Source organism: Acinonyx jubatus, chromosome B4, assembly GCF_027475565.1.
Source record: "Acinonyx jubatus isolate Ajub_Pintada_27869175 chromosome B4, VMU_Ajub_asm_v1.0, whole genome shotgun sequence".
NCBI classification, from domain to species: Eukaryota; Metazoa; Chordata; class Mammalia; order Carnivora; family Felidae; genus Acinonyx; species Acinonyx jubatus.
This window is the reverse complement of record NC_069387.1, coordinates 14,359,287-14,383,543: the sequence shown is the minus strand read 5'-3', so window position 1 is coordinate 14,383,543 and position 24,257 is coordinate 14,359,287. Positions and strand designations below refer to the sequence as shown.

The 24,257-nt window shown below is 37.2% G+C and overlaps 1 protein-coding gene across 4 annotated transcripts in view; it reads left to right on the top strand.

Moving 5' to 3' along the window:
- Positions 1-24,257, top strand: part of MINDY3 (MINDY lysine 48 deubiquitinase 3) — a 95,378-nt gene that overhangs the window by 45,723 nt on the left and 25,398 nt on the right. For all 4 annotated transcript variants that reach the window (XM_027073512.2, XM_027073511.2, XM_053225339.1 and 1 more), the window contains one exon: positions 17,986-18,058. In XM_027073512.2, coding sequence (XP_026929313.1) covers positions 17,986-18,058 — 73 coding nt within the window. The remainder of the gene's footprint in view (positions 1-17,985; positions 18,059-24,257) is intronic.

Sequence of the window (24,257 nt, the reverse complement as noted above, 5' to 3'; positions counted from 1 at the left end):
CACAGTGTAAATGACAGAAACTGAACAACTTTTAATTCCAGAGGGAGGATTTCACCATTTGACTAATTTTTGTGTAAAGTGTTCTGACTTTCCAGAATAGAAAATCAGTTCCAATTTACTTGCAAAAATGTACTTTCAAGCCAGTTATTATTTTTATCTCTAGCTCTGTTTTTTAGCATAGGAAAAGTAATAAATCCTATGAAACAGTAAAAGTTTCAGATATAAAAGATAATGAGATGAAAATATTTTAAATCTTAAATTTTATGTTTGATATTCAAGAAGTGATTTTTGTTGTCAACAGAAGAGATTTTACAGGAGGTAAAATAGAAGGAATAATGTCAACCGAGCTACATAAATATGCAGGCATTTTGTATTTAAGCATCTAAATGTTAGGTCTGTTGAGAAGAGTCCTGAAAGTGAATGATACCTACATTTCTATGAAACATACACTTCTTACCCATCTGCTTGGTATTTTCTATCATCCCATAGCGTTTGGTCCATTGTGCAATTGCTCGTATCAGGCAGTGCACAGTTCTTGCTTCCCAAGCCTGTTTCTGTGTCTTCCGTGGTCAGCAGTGAGCCCTTGTGGGCAGGGGCTTTCTCAGTCATCTTACTCGTAGGCCTCAGCCACGTGCCACAAAATGTCGAGTTAGAGACTTGAGGATAGAGAGAAACAGAAAGCCCTGCCACATCAGTTGTAGGCCTGGCAAAACAAGCTCCGTGTACACCTCCTGAGTCAGACAAGGTGTCTGAATCTGTCTTCATTTATTTGCATCCCCGGAAGCTACTCATAATCCTGATAGGAGAATGCACACCCGCATGAAGTGATTGGAGAGAATTTTATAGCAAGATTTGAGGTTCTTCAGCTATAATAGGTCTTAAAAATCACCTCACTTCTCCTTTAGAAGTCTTGAATTTTATACTGATTCTTTTGATACCTACCTTTGTATCTTTGGATCTGATATATAGTCTGGCACATGGTGCAGGGGATTCATTACTTCAGCGAATAAAGCCTTTGCATGAATTTTCCACACTTGTTCCAGTGATATTTATATCTTCTAAAAATACTTTTTCATGACTCATTCTGAAGCTTCTTAAAAGTATGGGTAATTCCTTTTCACTGTGTTTAAGAAAAAATTTTTTTAACATTTATTCATTTCTGAGAGAAAGAGAGCGCAAGCAGGGGAAGAGCAGAGAGAGGGAGATACAGAATAAAAGCAGGCTCCAGGCTCTGAGCTGTCAGTACAGAGCCTGACCTGGGGCTCAAACCCACGGAACCAGGAGATTATGGCCTAAGCCAGAAGTAGGACGCCTAACCGACTGAGCCACCCAGGCGCCCCTACTTTTCAGTGTATTTTAAAACAACTGAACTTAGGTTGCTTGAACATGTTTTTTTTTAAAAAGAGTTGCAAGTAAAGAATTTTTCCCTTTGAAATAAAAGCTGGAAGATTACAGAAGTAGGAAATGAGGCCACTAATACTTGATTACACTTATTAGATCCAGTTTAAAAACATTTTTTAGGGCGCCTGGGTGGCTCAGTTGGTTAAGCAGTGACTTCAGCTCAGGTCATGATCTCACGGTTCATGGGTTCAAGCCCCACTGACAGCTGTCAGGCTCAGAGCCTGGCGCCTGCTTGGGATTCCATGTCTCCCTCTCTCTCTGCCCCTCCCGCTCTTGTGGTCTGTTTCTGTCTCCCAAAAATAAACGTTGCAAAAAATTTTAAAAATAAAATAAATTTTTAAATACAGTAATATTTATATAGAAATAAATATTTCTATATAGTATTTGCCATATAGAAAATACTGTAAATTCTGTTTTGTATAAGATCTATGATTTGATCATTCTTTCTTAGATATTTCTATATTTGAACAGGTAATTTTGGCTTTGTTTTTGTTACTCAAAAAGTAATTTAGGGTTATTTATTTTTGAGTTTTGGGGGGGGTCATTCACTTTATGTTCTATGGCCTATAACAGCAGCTTAATGTTTTGGGGGGGGTCATTCACTTTATGTTCTATGGCCTATAACAGCAGCTTAATGTAAATGTTGGTGTCTTTTTCCGTAAAACTCATAGGATTGTATGGATGTGTATTTCACATGCTGGCTTCTTTGTGCTGATTATGATTAAGTAAAAAAGTGTGTTTTAAGGTCACAATCTTCAAAATAATCTGTAATTTAGCATTTGAAAATGCCTTTGAAAAGCAGTATAATTCTTGAGGTGACACACCAGAGGTAGTAAGAGTTGCAGCGGTCATCATTCGTGTGTATACTCATTGGTCAGATATTTACTGGGCATATAGTATGTGCCCAGCGTCGCACCAGGTGCTGCAAACAGTGGTGAGCAAAAATAGATGTGCTCCTGTTCTTCCAGAGGTGTACATTCTAATGTGGGGGGGGGGGGGCATTAATCAAAGAATCACACTTAATAGAATTACAACAGTTACAACTATGATGAGGGCTGACAAAGCACAGGTATATAAACTATAAGAATTTATCTTAGTATTGGAAATTAGGAACGTTTCCTTGAAGAACTGATGTGTCTCTCAGATGAGCACTCTGAGGCTATAGTAAGATTAGACTATGGGAAGAGGAGAAAAGAGCTTTCCCTGGACAGGAGATAGTCGGAGTACAAGACTATGGTGGGAACCAACTGAAGAAGAAGAGCGGGAGCACGGAGAATTTGAGGGGCAAGGGCTAGGATGAGGCTGCAAAAGCAGGTCTTTGACTTAGGAAGACCATTCAAAGAGTAATGACAACCACTAGACTTGTTAAAAGTAGGTGGTGGGAATAGTTGTGGGGGGGCGGGGTAGGAAGGAAAGAAACAGGATTAAATTTGCATCTTGGAAAGATGACTGTGGCTAATTGTGGAAAAGAGACATAACCTAGGGAGTGGGTAGGGAGGACGTCTGTGGTATTTCCAGTAAGCAGGGAATGTGGTTTGGCCAGGGTCATGACGGTAGACATGGATGGAGGTGCATAAATTTGAGAGAGCCATTCCTGAGTTAAACTGACAGGCTTGGTGACAGATTGGATTGGATAGACGAAGGGTGGAGAAAGCTAATGAGATGAGTGTTCTTAGTGATTAGTCTTAGAGCCTCAGAAAGAGCCCAGCAGCTTTGCATTGTTGAATGCACCCACTCGTGGTTAAAGCAATTTATTTTTTGTTGGGCCAGTTGACCCAGTCAAGAGGAAAGACGGATACTGCAGTTTGCGGTATCTCAGTGAGACGGCCCGGCCAGATAACCCCACAGTGAGGTTTACAAGTCCTGCCCACATGGACAGTGCTTGAAATGCTTTCATGGAAAACAGAAATCAGAGCAATAGGGAGAAAGGAACTCAAGATAAATTAAGAAGAAGAAAAAAAAAAAGAATGGAGTTGGTGTAGGACAGTGTAGGGATCAAAAAAAAAATTTCAAAAAACCAAAAACTGTCAAAGAAGTTACTATATCCATGAAACTCTGGAGGCTGTGAGAAAAGAATATTTGAAGGACTAATAAGGAACTGAAAGACAAATTGGAGAAATCTCTCTCCTAGATCGTTGGCAGTAGCTTCCTAACTGATGACTCTGTCGTTGCCCTTCGAGGAGCTGTAGGATCTTCTCAGTTCAGCAACTAAAATGACCCTGTTAAAATGTAAGTTACTTCATGTTACGCTTGTGCTCAAAACCCTACATAGGCTCCCCTGTGCTCAGCGTAAAGGCCAAAGTCCTTAGAATAACTTAGTGGCCCCACCTCACCTCAGCTGATTCCCTGTTGCCCCTCTAATCGCATTTCCTACTGCTCCCCTCCTGTCGTGCTTGGCCTCCTCACCGAGCTTTGCTGTGGCTCCGAAATGCAGCGAGCCCTTTGCACTTGCTGTTGCCTTCGCCTCAGCTGCCTGTGTGGAGGATCCTCTTCTTCCTCCAGGTCGGTATTCACATGTCGTCTCCTTAGGAAGGCCTGCCCAGCTCTTCCCCCCTTTTCATTGACATTCTGTCTCTCACACCTAGATATAGATCCACTTTAATTGAGGTGAAATTCATACATAATTAACCTTTCTCACGTGAACAATTTAGTGGCTTTCAGTACGTTCAGAGCGTTGTACAACCACTGCCTGTAACTAGGTCCAAAACATTTCCGTTGCTCCAAGATAAAATGGCATATCCATTAAGCATGGACTCCCATTCGTTCTCTCCACAGCCCCAGGAGCCACCCATTTGCTTTCAGTTGCTGAGAATTTACCTATATGGGATATTTCGTGTGGATGGAATCATACATGTGGCCTTCTGTTGGGGATCCTCCCACTGAGTGTAATGTTTTTGAAGTGCAACCTCCTTGTAGCCTGTATCCTCACTGCTTCCATCCCGTGGCTAAATGACACTCTGTTCTCTGCAGACAACAGACTTTGACTCTCATGGATGATGCTGCAGTGAAGGTTCCTCTACAGGAACTTGTTTGAATCCCTGTTTTCAGTTCTGTTTGGTAAATACCTAGAACCGGAATGACTGGATCATATTGTAATCCTCTGGTTAGCATTTTGGGAAACTGCCTGTTTCCACAGCAGCTACACCATTTTGCATCCCAGCCAGCAGCGTACGAGGTCCCAAGTTCTTGTACGTCTTTGCCAACACATGTTATTTTCCTCTTTATTATTATTATAACCGTCCTAGTGAGTGTCGAGTAGTCATTGTGACTTTGATTTGCATTTCCCTAATTAGTGACTAATAATGTTGATCTTTTTTTAAATAGACCTTTTGGCTTTTTGTATATATTCTTTGGAGAAATGTCTGTTCAAGTCCTTTGCCTGTTTTTGAATTGGGTTGTTGGTCTTTTCATTGAATTGCAAGAGTTCTTAATATATTCTGGTTTTAGGCACATACTATATATTTTACTTGTTTGTTTTATATATTATCTATCTTTCTCACTAGTAAGCTCTCTGGAGGCAGGAGTTTTGTCTGTTTTATCTCCTGCTGTTTTCCAGTGCCTAGAACAGGGCCAGACACAGTGTTGGTGCTCAGTAAACTTTTGTTGAACAAATGATTGCATGCAGAAAACACTGAAGATCTGTCTCACCAAAAATTGTGATACAGCTGTGTTGGGATTTGAACACGGAGGGAGATGGGGACATAGGAATGCCAAGTTGTCTTTGGTCATAAGAATTCAACATATCCGTAAGCCTGTAAATCAAGAAATAACGCTTAGTGTACGCATTAACTATATGGAGACTAAAACAGAAGAACTTGCTTCTGCTCTCCTAGCTGATCAACTGAAATACACACACCTACGCAGATTCTTTCTCCAGATTAGTGAATAAAAACAGCTTTGATGAGTAGTTGTAAATAAGCATCGTCACATATCCTCTATCATATTTAAAATTTATGTTCATAGTGAGAAAATTGTTCCTGTTCAGTGAGATAACTTCTTAACTGTCTGTTTTGGTTTTTCCTTTTGAGATGAATAGCTTACTTTTAGGACTCTTACATATATTAATTTAATTTATTTTAAAAGAGGTGTACAATTTGTCATTATAAATTTGAGTGCCAAACTATTTACTTAATAAAGTTATCCCTTCGTATTTGAGATGTCCAGTGGCCCAGAATTTAACTTTTTTTAAATTTTATCGGAGCCCTTTTCCTGACCCTTGGAGAGATTCATTCAACACATTTTGTGGGATTGGAAGAGATTTTTCACAATTCGATTTTATTTAAAAATCAATGGTAAAAATAAATTTAATAATTGACTTTTATGAGCAGGTTGTTAAAACTTCAGATTGATTATAGCTATCTTTTTAATATCATTTAAGTTTTTAAATTTATCTCCCACATTTTATAAGTCATCGTACTCTTCCATTTGACATAGAAAAAGTGACCTTTCTTATCTATGTCTGTGAAACAACAAAAATGATATTGTATTATTTGATGTATCTTAGAGAACGTGGTTGCAAAACATACATGGAAGCAATCCTGTGTAAGTGGGAGTTTTATACTAAGAGGGAAGAGCACATAGCCTGACTGCAGGGATCTTACAGGAACCTAGTCATCAAGCAGCAGGAGTCCCACAGAACCCTGGGAAAACGGGATGTGGGTGAGCTAAATGCAGTAGGTAAAGGGACTTCTTCAAAGAAGGAAACTTAATTTCCGTTAAGTAGGGTGGAGAATTCTCCAAACAAGTCATCTGAGCCATAAAAGAATAAAATTTTCTGTACATTGTGAGGAAGCAGGCCTTGTAGGTATGGATAATATGTTAAAAATCATCATACCAGTGTACTTTTTTTTTTTTTTTTTTTTTAAATTCTAGTGCCATGGTACTTTTGATAAGCTTAAAACTTGCAAACTTACTGAACAGGTAAAAGAAAAGACTTTGCACGTGCTTCAAGAATTTAGAACCTGTATTTAATTTTTTAAAAAAAGAGCTCTTATTATTAAAACAAGGCTATGTAACGTTTGTTTTATAATATGTTAAATAGTCTTTTAGGAGTCAATTCTTTTCATTCTGAAACATATAATTTAAATGCCCAAATACTACCTGACACAGTCAGTATTTGAGCATTTCTCTCCCATCTTTTCCTTCTCTCCAACCATCATTTTTCCCTTTGATTCTTTTTCTTTTTTATATTTTGGCTTTAAGATTAGATTTTTGGGATCATTTTCATAATTTCCTCTTGAATTGCAATTATGAAGTTAGTTTCCAAAGCAAATTTGAAAGCAAGGGTTTTACATTTGAAAATACGATACTTTTAATTTTATTAAAATTTTGTGTATAAAATAGTAGACAAAATAAGTTTGTCTCTTTTTATTGTGCATTTCAACCTCGGTGTGGGATGATAGCTGCTGGTTCAATATAAAAATAGCTGGAACCTACCTATAACATCTAGTTTCATCTTTGGAAGATCAGTGACTAATTTCCTTGGTAATCCATTTCATACTTTCTTTTGAAGTTGGAGAGATGAGTTTTACTCCCTTTCTGTCCTCTTTTGTGGTTATAAAAAGGTCTCTTTGTATGTGCAGAGTATCACCTTTGACCTTTCCTGTGATAAAGCAGTTTTCCTTTTAGTAAGAACACATGAAAACACATTACTGTTTCAGCTCAGAGTATATAAAGAAACTGAATTTAATGCGAAGGAGAAACAAAACGTGTAACTGTTCCTGCATGAGCTGACCGCTCTTACTGTAGTATCTGTTACTGGGAGACTGTTTAGAATTGTTTTTATAGAGTTAGCTCCTTTTGTGTGTTTGTTCTTTGGTGTAACATTAGGACAACTACTATAGTTGAGTGTTAGATTTCTTGTTTTAGGTATTTAAAAATTGGACAGCTCTACTTCACCAATAATACATTTCTCTACATGTAAAAAAACATAATTTTAAGGGAAAATAGTAAAACAACGCTTTATAGACTCTGTTATAAAGAAATTCACCTCTGTGTATCTTTCATTGTTGAGTCAAAGTCCTGGAACTTGGAATGCAGTTAATTCACAGTTGGGCATTCTGTAACACATAAAATGTTATAGTTGGGGTTTTGTTATATATATTAAAGCAGTTTCGTCATCCCATCCATGTATCCTTTTTGGTTTTTTTTGGTTTTTTTGCTTTTTAAGATTTTTAAGTAATCTCCACCCAGTGTGGGACTGAAACTCAAAAAAAAAAAAAAAACAAAAACCAGAGATCAAGTCACATGCCAGCGAGGCACCCCACCCTATCCATTTATCTTAAGTAACTTTGTGAATGTGTGCTTAGGTTTCAATGCCCTGCCTTCTCTACTGCAGAAAGAAAATGGATTTAAGACCTACTTATTTTTATAGTTAAGGTCATGACTTGTCATGTGACTTTTAACAACTATCTTCAAACATAAGAATAGCATCTGTTATTTCAACAACTTGGAAAGTTTGGGTAGAAGTCTACATGAATTAACAATCTTTAGTTATGTGAATTATTGAAAAACTATGTATCTTTAACCACAAACTGTTTCCTGGCTGCTTAACAAACACGCTTTGGAGCTAGCCCTCATCAGCTAATCTGTAGGGTCATGCCAGCGATTGTGCCATCATGATAAAGCTTCTGTTTTGTACCTGATTGTTTTCAGAACTCTTTGAAAATGCATCATAAAAATTTTTACCTCCTAAAAGTGACCATTAAATTGCTCTTATGTTCTCTTTCCTACTACTCTGAATGCCCTTATGCAGCTGTTCCTGTGTCTGGTTTTTATAATTTTTAGGAATTTCCTTTTTATCTCAGTCATGTCAACTTGCTGACTGAAAGCAGTCCCTCTTTCCCTTTTAGTTTCTAATAATTTTTTTATTACAGTAGAACCCAAATAGTTGTCCACATAAGATAAAATATCATTGATAGAAAGGCCTAAAGGAGTTTGGTCATCAGTTAAGTCTGTTTTGTTTTGTTTTTTTAATTTTTTTTAATGTTTATTTTTGAGAGAGAGAGACAGAGCGCGAGCAGCAGGGGACAGGGGGATAGAGAGAGAGGGAGACACAGAATCGAAAGCAGGCTCCAGGCTCCGAGCTGTCAGCACAGAGCCCGATGCAGGGCTCACACTCACGAACCGGGAGATCATGACCTGAGCCGAAGTCAGACACTCAACCAACTGAGCCACCCATGCGCCCCAAAGTCTATGGGTTTTAATTAGAATCAGCATTGATACACCTCTAGGTGTTTATTTATAATTGATGAAAATAATTTTAATAAATAGACTTGATAGAATGGAGCAAAAGGTCTTATATCATGTATTTATGTATGATGGTGTTAACAAGTTTATGATTTTGTTTATGTTTCTTTTATTTATGTTACCCTCTGCCTAGAATGTGATTAAAATCCTGCTCATTATTCATGGTCCAGGCTTGAAATCTTCAGGGTTGGGACTCCTGTTTCTCTTTCTCCCTTGTTGCTCCTGTAATTTCTTCCAGCTTTCTACCTTCTTGTGATCACTGATACTACCTGAGATTTATCTGTTTTCCCACAGGACCCAATATAGCTACATTACCTATATTGCACTAAGTACTGTTGAAATGCAAAGATTAATAAAGAACGCATTGTAGTAGTTTTCTCTTTACATTTACTGAGCATGGCCTGTGCCAGGTATTACGCTAACCGTCTTACATGCATTCGTGTAATCCTCAGTTCGCCCCTGTGAGGTAAGTACCATTTTTCGTCAACATTTTATAGTCTGGGGCCAGTGAAAAATAACAACTCCAAAGTTAAATGCTAGTGAGCACCAAAGCCAGGATTCAAACTCAAATCTTCTGACTCCTTAGCTTTTAACGACTTCTGTCCCTTAGGTACACAAAAAGCAAATAATTATACAAGAGTGGAATAGAGACTGGAAGAGGGGAGAGGTACAGAGCCTATGATACATGAATTAAAGGACATAAGTTTTTGACTTAATATGAAATGAGGGCTATGTTCTAGATTTGGAGAAAAGATTAAGCAGAAACACAAGAGATGAGGGAGGTGACGACAGTCCATGCTATTTTGGGGAATAGTAATGGGTTCAGGATGGCCGAACCAGACTAGTTGCACTGTTAAGAAGGAAGTAAAGGCTGGGATCAGATACAGGACCGGCTGGAATAATCATTTATTTCCACACCATCTTTGGTATACTATGTTTGCATGCTTATCTTGATATGAAAGGCTTAACCTGAATACCCAAGGCATGAATGTAAGGCATGTTCATGGAAGTAGAACAACTTTCATAATGAAGATTAAGAATGTTTCTCTAAAGTTGTGATAAAACTGAAGAATATTAGAACTTTGAGTACTGTGACCCCTTTATACAGTTCATATTATCAAAATTGTTAGTGGGTAGACACGAAGGGAAAGACGAGAGGAAAAGGTAGCCACCTATGAATAGGAAAAGCAAATAACACGTGGGGCACGAGCAAAGTGAAACCCTGGGCGGGATATTAGGTTTTAATTCCTCATGCCAGCTCCCTGAAGCAAAGACCCTGCAATTTAAGTGATTTTTTTCAGTATTCGAGAAGGAGTGCAGTCTACCCCAGGTAGGAGGGATGTCTGCCACTGGAATTGTTCAAATTTGCCTGCATGTGTTGGTGATAAAAAGCATTACGACGGCGTCCGTTTTGTTACATAAATCCTCTCCAGACCGTGCACCCTGTATTTGCATATACTGGGTACACCACTCCCACCATACCCCTTCTCCCCGAACACACACAAAAGCTAATTTCTTTCTTACTTTTACATGTTGGCTGCAGGTGCGTTCCATGTGCCTTCTTCATTCTAAGATCTGGACTGAAGGAGCAGCCATAGGATTGTGCACTTCTCTTGGCAGAGGGAGAACAGAGACACTTGGCAAAAACGCAGGTGGCGCTTAAAGCTTCTTCTGGGAGCTAGCGTGATGTCACTTCTGCTTTCATTTCTCTGGCCAAACCTGATGTCCGTGAGGGTAGGAAGTAGACCCCTACCAGAGAGGTACTTTGTGTCCTCTAGCCACAGGCAGTGATAAATAATCCTCTTACAAGGCCCGGAGGGGCAAGAGTGTGAGAACAACCCCTTCTACCACCATAAATCAGTTACTTTTGTGTCCAGGTGATTTAACAGTTTAAATTGATTCAATTGATACAGAGTCTTTACTTAGAAATCAGGAGGAACTTTTTAACAACGTATTTGATTTTTATCCAGCTGATCAGTGAATATTAACTTCAACCATTTAAGTAAGTTAGGGAGTCAGTTTTCTTGAATTACGGAGGTATCATGTGCCTAGAGAGTAATGGCTTATGTTAGCTGTTTTCTTAATGAAAATCAGTAATTAAAAGGCTAACAAGCTCTTCTCTGCGCAGTTCTTCACATAAGCAACAGAACACTGAACATGATTCTGGTTGCATAGAGTAGATGCCTTAGGTCTTAGAGGTGAATTCTCCGGCAGAAACCAATTGAGAAAGGTTGGAAGGATTTTTAAGATGAGTTGTAGAGTTAGGATTGAAAGGGAGAAAAAGAAGCCCCTTGACTAGTGTTAATAATAGTAACGACGATGATCATACCTATTGGAGACTTCCTCCTACTGCCTTATTTCAACTTGCACATTTAAAGTTTGTTTGGTTTTTTTTTGGAGAAAGAGCCTTGAAGGGCTTTTCTTATGTTTCCTTCCCTGACTTCGCTGCCAGTGCAGCACAAAGCAGTGCTGCACATCCGTGGGCTGCTGTGGAGATAGCCAAGGGCTTTTGCACATTTGGGGGGAAATAATGGAAGAGTAAAGAAAAAAGACCACTGTCCTAGCTACTTTCAGCTGACGTGGCATTACCTGAATTGTTTCTCACATTGGCACTGAAAACTGTTACATATTTAATAGCATTTGGTAATTGATTTAAAATGTTTCATGGTAACCCCCAAAATATTTTCAGAAGTATAATGAGTTTAAGAGTGCATATGAAACATAAAGTGATTTTAAAGCAAACATTACTTACAGTTTAAAGGTATGTTCTATACCAGTTAACTTTTTTCTTTTGAAGCGATCTTCATAGCACTATAAAATGTTGTCTGGGAGCTAAATTGTACTTTATATGTGTGACCATTCCTGAAGTTAGGTAAAACTCTCAGAAGTTCTTTGATTACTTATGACAAGAGATTGCTCTTGATAATGATGAAAGCCATAATGAATAAACTTTAAAGACCTTTTCAGTAATGAGCTACTTAGACACCTAGCCAATGAACTGAACATAGGCCTGCCTTATATTTCACTGGCTGTTTAGAAGGATAGCTAATGTTACATTTTAAAAGGTTTATGGTGAACACCAAATAATTATAGTAACAGTGTAGGCAGAACTACGTGAAAAGAGACATTTGTTTCATGACTATAGGATATTAGATAGTCCCTTAACAGCTTGCCTTTTTTCCCCCTTCTCTTCAATAGCACTTTGCCAATTAAGGCAAGTTGGTTGAGGACAGATCATTTTAAAAGCTATATTGTGTAGCAATCCCAGTTGCCCAGTAAATTGGCTAAATAGAAATTGTTCTAAAATTCCTCTGCTCTGATAAAAGCATCCAATTATATTTGACCAATATGGAGAACTACTTTTAGAGTAAAAATAATTTTGATGGTAAATCAGAGTTTAAATAACTAAAACAATATTTAAATATTTGACTGTTAGGTTTTCTATCTTTTCCCAATGAGGGGTACCTAAAAGAGTTTCAGATGCAGTACAATTCGGTATTTTGTCCTACTTAATGCATTTAGGGGCGAAGGAAAAAATGTCTACAGGTATACTTGCTGATTTGGATAACTTGGAATTACATCATTGGAATCTATTTATAACTCATTGGTTTTCTGGCGGAGGGGGGTGTATGTTTGACTTTTGTTTTGCAGTGTAATTTTCTTAAGACAGTTTTAATACTGTTCACCAAAATAAGCATATAGTAGCACATTTTTCTCCCTCCCACTAGGTGGTCACCTTAAATGTACAGACTGCCTCTTTCTTTACCATTTAACAGGCTGGACAGTGTTCAAAACATTATGGAGATGTGGATAGTTATATGCAAAGAATATACTAAATATGTAATCTAAAAGCTATTGCTATATTAAGTCTTGGAAATGGAAATCTGAAGGGTAATGTTCTCTTACTATTCCTCATACTTAGACACAGTTATTTATTACACTGGAGTTCCATTTTACTTCATCCTTTATGTTCAGTGAGAAAAACACATCCGTTGTATCTCTCGCTAAAATATTTTGCCTTAAGATGGTAAAGGAGTCTTCCTCAGTTGAATAGAATTCTTCATTTGCCAAACTTGCTATGCAAATATGAAATACATTTGACATTAAAATATTACCAAATTTACGACCTGGATCATTCTGTTACAGATGTTTAAACTAGAACCTTGTTCAGATGTATTTAAGTTAAAGAAATTGGTTAAAATTAGTGTTGGAATTTGTCACTTTAAACCAAATTAGAAAGTTAAAGAGAGTTCAGCATGAAACACTTGAATGGGAATAGGTGGTTTTGTAACTTTTCCAGATTTCATCTATAAACATTTAAACATTCTGTAAATTTAAGCACGTGTTAACTAAGAGATGGCTTTCTATAATAATCTAAAAATCATTGTAAATACTCAAAATAAGCAAGCCAGTAATCAGTTTAGAAGACCATACTGGCTTTGATTTGTGGATGAAAACATTTGGAATGTTTTCATTAGAATTCACTTTTTTTTGCTTTGGCCTTTGTTTTCTTTTCCTTTTTCTCTTCTCCCTTTGGCATAAACACATCTTAAAATGAGTGGTATGATTAAGAACAATTAATTTCTAAGGAGTTTAGCAAATTAGCTATTAGTGTATCACTATTAGTGTATCACAGCCCGTGCCACTGGGCCGTGTTTTGGGAGGAGAAAAAGAATTTGTGTTTAGGTGGTTGACACATCGGCTGTTTGCTCATATACAGGGTTTTGAGCTACTTGGTTCAACTTAGAAACTTCAAACAGTGAACAGTCTAAATTCCTTTTTTGCCATCCTCTCCTGTGACACGTTTGAAGTAACCGCCTGTCATCCGTTCCAGTGCCTCATCTCGTAGGCTCTGCAACCCTGTCTCGTCTAGTGCCCACGTCCGGCTTCCACTGGCCTGTTCGCAGCACTAAGTGTTCCATGTGTGCTAAGCATTATGGGAACCCCATGTGCTCTACCTGGATACGTGACCATCACCTCCTAACTCCTGATGTTCATTCTTCCACCACAGCTGACTTCCCTTGCTGACTACTGCTCTTCTCACAGTTCTAGTCCCCCAGCCATGGCTCTTAATTCCTCCCAGCAAGGGTTCCCTACCCTCTTTTCTCTCTGAGATGAGAGCCAGAATTATCTTCTTTATGAAACCCATTAAGGTACTAAGACTTCTTTATACCCCCAGATGTGTTGGAAAGAAGGCGTATTTAATAAGCGTCAGTGCATTTGAGGAAATAATACATCATGGGTTAGCAAACTGGCCCACAGGGCAAATCAAGCCATGAGCTATTTTTGTAAAATATTTACTGGAACATATCCATGCTCATTTGTTTATGTATTAACTGTGCTGTCTTGCTGCTGAGATCACATGGCCTGCAAGACCTGGAATATGTACTCTCTGGCCCATTAGAGAAAAAGTATACCACCAGCCCCTGTTCTAAGTGAACATTTGTTAAACCAGAGGACGCTGGGAGTTGTGCCCAAGCTTCAGATGATCTTCTGTATCAGGCCAGCATATATATAGCCCATTCAAACAAGAATAATACGTTTTCTGAAGCCTACGTGGTTTGTGTGTTCATAACCAAAGGCAAGAGATAAGGCAGCACGCTTTTCATTAAGCCTGTTTTAAATCTTTTTGACATTAGCATAGTATATTTTTCATTTGTAGCGCTTGGAACTTAGAGATAAGGTATCAGGTGGTCCGCTTCTAATTCTTTTATGCTTCTGCATTTTCTGGTATCTTGAATGCAGAGGATTGGATGTAAACTTTTGTCTCTGGCTGAAACCAGAATCTTCCTTGTTAGTGTAACTAAACAGTAGTAATTTCCCAAAACTTCACTTATTAAGAGTATTAAAATAATGCTTCAGATGTATTCTCTGCCACCTCTTCTCTAAAAAGTTTACGTATTGACCAAGAAAAAGAGTATTTCCTTTCCCTCTGTTTAGATCATACTTATATTTAGAAAATCCAAAGTCCTGTTTTAACCCTCGTTTTAAGTTTTTCCTCATCACTTACTAGTAACAAAGGTTGAAATGCAGCAGATGGTTAAGAGAAACTTAAGGACTGTATCCTCATCTTGGGCCCATACAAGTTTATGTTTGGATAAAAATCTCATCTGGAGCTGTACTTTCTCCTTAGCCAGAATTTCAGTGATGAATCCCCGGATTCCAGCAGCCGTTCCAAAGGGAAGAATTGAAAAAGAAAAGAAGGGTTAGAAATAGTTAAGCATGGCACAAAAAGAGACACTCAGATTAATGGAACAGAATAGAGAACCCAGAAGTGGACCTACAAACATGTGGCCAACTGATCTTTGACAAAGCAGGAAAGAATATCCAATGGAATAAAGACAGTCTCTTCAGCAAGTGGTGCTGGGAAAACTGGACGGTGACGTGCAGAAGAATGAACGTGGACCACTGTCTTACACCATACACAAAAATAATCTCAAAATGGATGAAAGACCTCAATGTAAGACAGGAAACTATCAAAATCCTCCAGGAGAAAGCAAGCAAAAACCTCTCTGATCTCGGCCGCAGCAACTTCTTACTCAGCACATCTCCAGAGGCAAGAGAAACAAAAGCAAAAATGAACTAATGGGACCTCGTCAAAATAAAAAGCTTCTGCACAGCAAAGGAAACAGCAAAATTAAAAGGCATCCGACAGAATGGGAGAAGATATTTGCAGAAGACATATCAGATAAAGGGTTAGTATCCAAATCTATAAAGAACTTCTCAAACTCAACACCCAGAAAACAAATAATCCAGTGAAAAAATGGGCAAAAGACATGAACAGACATTTCTCCAAAGAAGACATCCAGATGGTTAACAGACACTTGAAAAAATGCTCCACATCACTCATCATCCAGGAAATACAAATCAAAACCACAATGAGATACCACCTCACACCTGTCAGAATGGCTAACATTAACAACTCAGGCAACAACAGATGTTGGTGAGAATGCAGAGAGAGAGATCTCTTTTGCATTGTTGGTGGGAATTCAAGCTGGTGCAGACACTCTGGAAAACAGTATGGAGGTTCCTCAAAAAATTAAAAATAGAACTACCCTATGACCCAGCAATTACACTATTAGGTATTTATCCAAGGGATACAGGGATGCTGTTTTGAAGGGACACATGCACCCCAATGTTTATAGCAGCACTATCAACAATAGCCAAAGTATGGAAAAAACCCAAATGTCCATCGATGGATGAATGGATAAAGATGATGTGGTATATATATACAATGGAGTATTAATCCAAAAGAATGAAATCTTGCCATTTGCAACTATGTGGGTGGAACTCGAGGGTATTATGCTAAGCAAAATTAGAGAAAGACAAATATCATGACTTCACTCATATGAGGACTTTAAGACACAGAACAGATGAACACAAGGGAAGGGAAGCAAAAAAAAAAAAAAAAACGGGGGGACAAAACATAAGAGACTCTTAAATATGGAGAACAAATAGGGTTACTGGAGGGATTGTGGGAGGGGGGATGGGCTAAATGGGTAAGGGGCATTAAGGAATCTTAATCCCTGAAATCATTGTTGCACTATATGCTAAAAAATGTGGATGTAAATTAAGAAAATGAAATTTAAAAAAATTTTAAAAAGAAAAAAAATAAACTTAAAAAAATAGTTAAGGAAACTAAAGCTTACAGTGAAATACATGCAGCGACTTTTACACTTACGGTTTGGATGTGATAAAAGCAGCTAGGGAATAATAATAATAATAGCCCCAGTGTTAGTAATTGCTCCCTAAATCTGAGAGCTGACACTGGGATCCTAGCTTCAGTACAAAGTTAATTATAGTTCTAAGGCTTTACCGGTGATACATTATAAAAAGGAAAGCGTTTTTAAGAAATAATGTTCTGAATAGGCTAACTAAACATAACACAAGAGTCTGTCAGTATCAACCAGAATTACAAGTGCATTCTTCCTCTGACCCAGCAATCCTACTCCGTGCTGTCTCCTACAGATAAAACTGCACATGTGTGAAATTACACGCGCTGCTTTGTTTGGTAGAGCACTGTTTCTCAAAGTGAAAGATTAGACACTATCCAAGTATCCAGCAATGAAGGACTGGATCATGAAATCAGAAAGGATTGAAAGTTAGGCCAGATGAAAACATGCGACTTGACATGCAGATCATCTGCAAAGTAGTACTGAAACTGCAGGCAAAGGGCTAGTAAGTGGGAAAGAACAAATTTGACTGTGTTATAAAATAGCATTTTTTTTTTTACTTTAATACCTGAAAAATGTGTAATTGTTTTAATTCCTATTCCCATTTGACTTATGTTCCCATATAAACGGAGGCACCTAGTCTCATAAGAACTACTCTGATTGATTCTTACACTTTGTTCCTTCATCTTTGGGGTGAAGCGGCAGGGGTGGGGAGTGATTAGGACAAAAGATAATTAGTACATTTCCTACAAAAATGTGTTTCCAAAGAGGAACAGCATTTCAAATTGTATATCCCATAACTTCTTAAAGAGGATTCAAGAAGGTAAATTGAGGTAGTTAGAAACTTGTTCCCTGAGGAGGTTTGGGTCAGTGAACACAATTATAGACAGAGGCTCAGACCAACACTATGTATAGAGGACAACTGGGGCCCAGATTCTACATTTCTGTCAGTCAAGTAGAATTTTCTAACAGTTTATATGGAGTAAAGTTTTGTGAAGAGTCCAAGATAACACTCAATTTTGTGGTTATTTTTGATAAATTGTAATATGGCTTACTATGTAAAGAAATTAGATACGATAGAGAATTCGTTTCATGGGAAAAAAATCTGCCTTCTAGATGTTTCCTTTGAGTTAAGAAAAATTAAAATCCTGGACATGCAAAACTTGATTGTTGATCTGTGGCCAGGTATTGATGTAAAATGCTTACTAAACTAATAAAGTTCAAATGCATTTCTATGTAATTGCTATCATAGATCTTGATTTAATTTTTAAATATTTGAAAACTAGAGTATATTTTAAGTTCTGTTTATTTTTATTTGAACAGTGATGGGTAGATCATTGCTTTTTGCAGATTCTCTTTTATAGTAATGACTCATCTCTGTAATACTGAACTTTTCAAGAGCTTTTATATAAAGCTTCAGTGTCACGATCACAACAATTCCCTATGGCTGAAGTACTTGTCCTGTTTTTCAAATTTCAAATGTACAGTGAAGGCCCAGAGAGCTTGTGACTTACCTAGTCACACACATCTGATAGAAATATAACTCCAAGTCTTCTGACTCCCGATGTCCTGTGTCCTCACCCTAGCCTTGTATTTGTCCTGTTTATTTTTAAGGTCATGATATTATTGTAGCTGGTTGATAGCGTGCTTTCTGTCTTTTCAGGACATGGCTTTAGTTGCTCCTGAGGCACCTTCAGAACAAGCCAGGAGAGTTTTTCAAACCTATGATCCAGAAGGTAAAAGATTTTATTATTTTATTAACACTGACTCTGTGTTTTCTTTCTTTACATATTTGAAATATATTAATACCTGAGTTGTATCCAAAAGTGTTTTTAGATTGTTGAAGGAAATGTAGATTGCATTTCTTGAAAATTTTAAAAGGGAAGTGTCAAAATGGGAACAAATAAGGATACTTTAGTGATTGTCAAATCCTCACATAGCATAATAGAAGGTTTGCAGGTTTCTTGGGGGTAACAAAGTTATGGTTACTTGAATCTTGACCTCTGTCAGTGTTAAATGGGAAAATACCACCTTCTGAACAAGGTTTTTGAAAAGGTATTCCTTTATTATTCAAACTAATATTAAGTAAGTCTTCCAGAGTGTTATTTAAAAATTGAAATAAAATTGACAAATAATATTCTGTAAGTTTAAGGTATACCAAGTGTTGCTTTTATAATTTATATATTACAAAATGATTACTACAGTAGCATTAACTGACACCTCTGTCATGTCACATAGTTATAATTTTTCTTTGGTGAGAACAATTAAGATCTAGTCTTGTAGCATAGTATAGAATTTTGTACTATAATCACCATGCTGTGCATTAGCTCTCCCGAACTCATTTATCTACTAGTGGCAGGTAACGTCTTAAACATCTCCCCAATTAATCTACCCTGCCCAGCCCCTGTAACCACCATTCTACTGTTTCACAAACCAATCTTTGTGCGGCATTTGTCTTTTATCTGTCTCATTTACTTCACTTAGTATAATGCTGTCAAGGTCCACCCATATTATTATAGAACGTAGGATTTCCTACGTTGTCATGGCTAATCAATATTCCATTGTTTATGCATATATAAACCACATCTTCTTTATCCATCTGTGGACACTTAGGGTGTTTCCATATCTTGGCTATTGTGAATAATGCTGCAGTGACTTGGGTTGTGCAGATATCTCCTCAAATTACTGATTTCGCTGCCTTCAGACATTACCTACCAGTAGGATTGCTGGATCATATGGTAGTTCTGTTTTTAATTTTTTGAGGAACTCCATACTATTTTTTAATGGGTTACTGTTTTATATTTTCACCAACAGTGTATAGAGGTGCTGTTCTCTCCACATACTCACCAACATTTATCTCATCTCTTTGATAAAAGCCATCTTAACAAGTGTGAGATGATACCTCATTGTAGTTTTGAATTTCACTGTCCTTATTGAACATCTTTTCATATGCCTGTTGTCTGTTTGTATGTTGTCTTTAGAACAATGTCTGTTCAGACCCATGGCCCATTTTTAGTTGGGTTATTTTCTTTTTTGCTATTAAATTCCTTGAATTCTTAATGTTGTGGGTATTAGCCCCTTATCAGATAGATGGTTTGCAAAGATCTTCTCCTGTTCTATAGGTTGCCTTTTCAATTTATTGCCTTTGCTCTCCAGAGGCTTTTTAATTTAATATAGCCCCACTTGTTTTAGTTTTTATTGCTTGTGTTTTGGTGTCTTACCCAAGAAATCACTGGCAAGACCAGTGATGAGGATCTTTTTTCCTATGTTTTCTTACAGGAGTTTTACAGTTTCAGATCTTACATTTAAGTCTCTGATCCATTTCAAGTTAATTTTGTGTGGTGTAAGGGATCTGGTTTCATTTCATATCCATTTCATGTGGCTATCCAGTTTTTCCAAAACCATCTATTGAAGAGACTATCCTTTCTTCACTGTATGTTTCTGGCACCCTTGTGAAAAATTAGTCAACCATATATGCATGGGTTCACATCTGGGCTCTCCATTCTGTTAAACTGGTCTATGTGCCTGTTTTTATGCCAGAGCCATACTCCTTTGATTATTGTAGCTGTGTAATGCAGGTTGAAATCGAGTGGCATGATGCCTCCAGCTTTATTTCTCTTTCCCAGGATTGCTTTGGCTACGTGGGGTCTTCTGTGGTTCCAAAATAATTTTTCCGTCTGAAAAATTCCATTGGAATGTTGATAAGGATTGCATGAAACCTATAGATTGCTTTGGATACTATGGACATTTTCATGATACTCTGCCAATCCAAGTATATAGGGTATCTTTCCATTATTTGTTAGTCTTCAGTCTCTCATCAGTGTCTCAGTTTTTGGTGTATAAATCTTACATCTCTGTGGTTAAACTTATTTCTAAGTATTTCATTGTTTTCATTGCTGTTGTAAGTGGGATTGCTTTCTTAATTTTTCTTTCAGATAGTCCATTGATGTAAAGAAATGCAACTGATGTTAGTATGTTGATTTTGTATCCTGCACATTTACTGAAATAATTCATTAGTTCTAGCAGTGGTTTAATGGAGTTTTTAGGGTTTTATATTTATGCTAATATATTTATATCATATATATATAATATAAATATGATAATGTCATCTGTCATTCCCACCAACAGTGCATAAATGTTCCCTTTTCTCTACATCCTTGCCAACACTTGTTATTTCTTGTCTTTTTGGTAATAGCCATTCAAAAAGTGTGAAGTGATATCTTATGGTAGTTTTGATTTGCATTTCCCTGATGACTAGTGGTACCTTTCATGTACCTGTTGGCCATCTTTATATCCACTTTAGAGAAATGTCTATCCAGATCCTCTACCCATATTTTAAAAATATTGCATGGGTTTTTTGCTGTTGAGTTGTATGAGTTCTTTATGTATTTTGGATAATAACCCCTTATCAGATACATCATTTGCAAATACTGTCTCCTATTTGGTAGGTTGACTTTTCATTTCGTTGATTATTTCCTTCACTGTGTAGCTTTTTAGTTTTATGTACATTTGATTTTGTTGCCTTTCCTTTGGGGTTAAATTCAAAAAGTCATAGCCAAGACGTGTCTTGAAGCTTACCACTTAGAAAACATAAAACTTTTATTAGAAAACCTGATATTATATTCTAGTATTGAATGGGTTAAATTTTTATGTATGGTATAAGATAGTGGTCCAGTTCTGTTCTTTTGCATGTAGCTTTCCACATTTCCCAATACCATTCATAGAAGAGGCTATCCTTTCCTCCTTGTATGTCTTGATTCCTTTGTTATTAATTGACCGTTTATAGTTTCAGGTCTCTGTTCCATTGAATTATGTGTCTTTTTTTATGCCAATATCATACTGTTTTGATTACTATAACTTTGTAATGTACTTTACAGTCAAGAAGTGTGATGTGTCCAGCTTTCTCCTTTCTCAAGATTTCTTTGAGTATTTGGGATCTTTGTGTTTCCGCAGAAATTTTAGAATTGTTGATTCTAGTTCTGTGTACTATGCCATTGGTATTTTGATAGGGATTGCATTGAATCTGTAGATTGCTTTGGGTAGTGTAGACATTTTAACAATATTAATTCTTCCAGTCCATAAACACAGAATAGCCTTCTTTTTATTTGTGTTTTCAGTTTCATTAATGTGTTCCAGTTTTCAGTTACAGTTCTTTCACCTCCTTATTAAATTTATTCCTATTTTATTCTTTTTACATAATAGTACATGGAATTTTCTTAATTTCTCTTTCTGATAGTTCATTATAAGTGTACAGACATACAACAGGTTTTTATATTCTGCAACCTCACTGAATTTGTTTAACCACTTTTTTAGTGGAGTGTTTAGGGGATTTTTTTGTGGTTTTTTTTTTTAATATATAGTGTCATGTCCTCTGTAGACAGTGACAGGTTTAGTTCATCCTTCCCAATTTGGATGCCCTTTTTTTCTCTTGCCTAATTGCTTGGCTAGAACTTCTCATACTGTGTTGAATGAAAGTGGCAAGGGTAGATATCCTTGTCTTGTCTGATCTTAAAGGAAAAGGCTTCAGCTTTTCACTGTTAAGTGTGATAATAGCTGTGGGCTAGTCAAACATGGCCTTTATTATGTTGAGGTAGTTCCGTTTATATCCACTATGTGGAGAGTTTTAACCATGAATGGATGTTCATTTTTGGCGTCTCTTGAGATGATCATATGATTTTTTATCTTTCATTCTGTTACTATGGTATGTCATATTGGTTGATTCGTGTATTTTAAACTATCCTTGCATCCTTGGAATAAACCCCACTTGATGGTTGTATCTGGTACCTTTTATGTATTGTTTAATATTTGCTAATATTTTGTTGGAGATTTTTGCATCTGTGTTAATCAGGGATATTGGCCTGCAATTTTCCTTTCTTGTGCCATTTTTGTCTAGTTTGGATATCAGGATAATCCTGGCTTCATGAAAGGAGTTAGGGAGTATTCCTGCCTCTTCTACTTCTGGAAGAGTTTGAGAAGAATTGGTATGTATTCTTTCAACATATTTAGAATTCACCAGTGAAGCTATCGGGTCCTGGACTTGTGTCTGTTGACCGGATTTTTGATTACTGATTCAATCTCTTTACTCACAGTTGATCTGTTGTATGTTTGTAGCAATTTATCCATTTTTTCTTGTCCAGTTGTCCAGTTATTTAGTATATAAATGTTAATAGTAGTCTCCTCTGATCATTTGTATTTCTATGATCGTGGTATCAGATGTCACATCTTCTATTCTGATTTTATTCGAGTCTTTTTTTTTCCTTGATGTGTCTTATTAAAGGTTTCTCAATTCTCTTTTCAAAAAATCAGCTCTTAGTTTCATTCACCTTTTCATTCACCTTTCATTTCTATTTCATTTATTTCCACTCTGATCCTTGTTCTTTTTTCCCTTCCATTAATTTGGGGCTTCATTTATCTTTTTCTTTCTAGTTCCTTGAGGTGTTGGACATAAACAATTCTCTATTACACTTCCAATAGAGGATTTTGAATTTCACTGTATATTCACATTTACCAATGAATTTTATACTTATTTATGTTCTCATGTTACTAATTCAGCATCCTTTCATTTCAGCTTGAAAAAAAACAGTATTTCTTATAGGGCAGGCTCATGGTGATAAATTCCTCAGCTTTTGTTTGTCTGGGAATATGTTTATCTGTCTCCTTTGTGAATGACAGTTTTGCTGGGTAAAGTATTCTTTAACAGTTTTTTCTTTTGAGCACTTTGAATGTAGCATCCCAAACTCTCTTGACCTGTAAGGTTTCTGCTGAGAAACCTGCTGATAGGCTTGAGATTCCATTATGTGAGAGGAGTCTTTTTTTTTTTTTTTTCTGTTGCTGCTTTCAAAATTCTCTGTCTTTGAATTTAGTGAGTTTGATTACAATAATATGTCTTAGTGAAGATGTCTTTGGATCTTAGACCTTCATGTTACCTGAATGGCTATCTCTTTCTCCAGAATTGGGAAGTTTTCATTTCTTTCCCCCTCTCTTCCCTCTGGAACTTCTGTAATGCATATATTGATTTTCTTGTTGATGCCCAACAGTGTAATGCATTTAGGATTTCTCAGTCTTTTTCATTCTAATTTCTTCATTTTCCTTTGACTTGATAATATCCAGAGACCTATCCATCTTTCTTCTGCCTGATTGAGCCTGTTCAAGCTACTTGTTGCTTTTTTCATTCCATTTCTTATATCCTTAAGCTCCAAAATTTCATTTCTTTGATTTATACTTCTTTGTTGAACTTCTTTTTGTTCTCATGTTGTTTTCCTAAATTCATTGAGTTTTCTGAATTCTCTTGAATGCTTTTTCAGGTAACTTGCAGATACTCATTTCTATGGGGTCAGTTACTGGAAAATTACACTGTTTTGGTGGTTTTATCTTTTCTTGCTTCTTCATGTTTCTGATGGCTTTGCATTTATGTCTGTGCACTTGAAGTTGTAAGTCACCTTTTCCCACCTTTTTGGACTGGCTTCATTGGTGGAAGACTTTAACCTGGAGGTGGCTGCTATGGCACCCCCTAGGTGGGATACAGCATCGTGGATTTTTGAGACCGCACAGTGGTACAGACTGTGTACATCTTCATTGGCTGAGTTTGCCATTGACCATAGCGTGGGGATCTTCTGTGGCTAAGACTGCACAGTTTCCTACAGGTAGCAGTGGCTGGTAGTGCTGTTGTGGTCCTCAGAGGCGAGGCTGTGGCTGCTGGAGTATTTCTGTTCTTCCCTTTTGCCTGTGGGAGGAAGTTCTTGCTGAGGGTATTCTCTGCTCTTTGTGTTGCCTGCTGGCACTCAGAGCATTATTAACATCAGGGTCCAAGGATCAGGCACGTGTAGAACTATCACAGTGCCTAGATCCTGGGCCACAGATGCACTTGCATCTGTGGTACTGGTGTCTGGGGTCCATGTGTGTGCAGATATCCCACAGAACTGGGCTTTAGGGGCT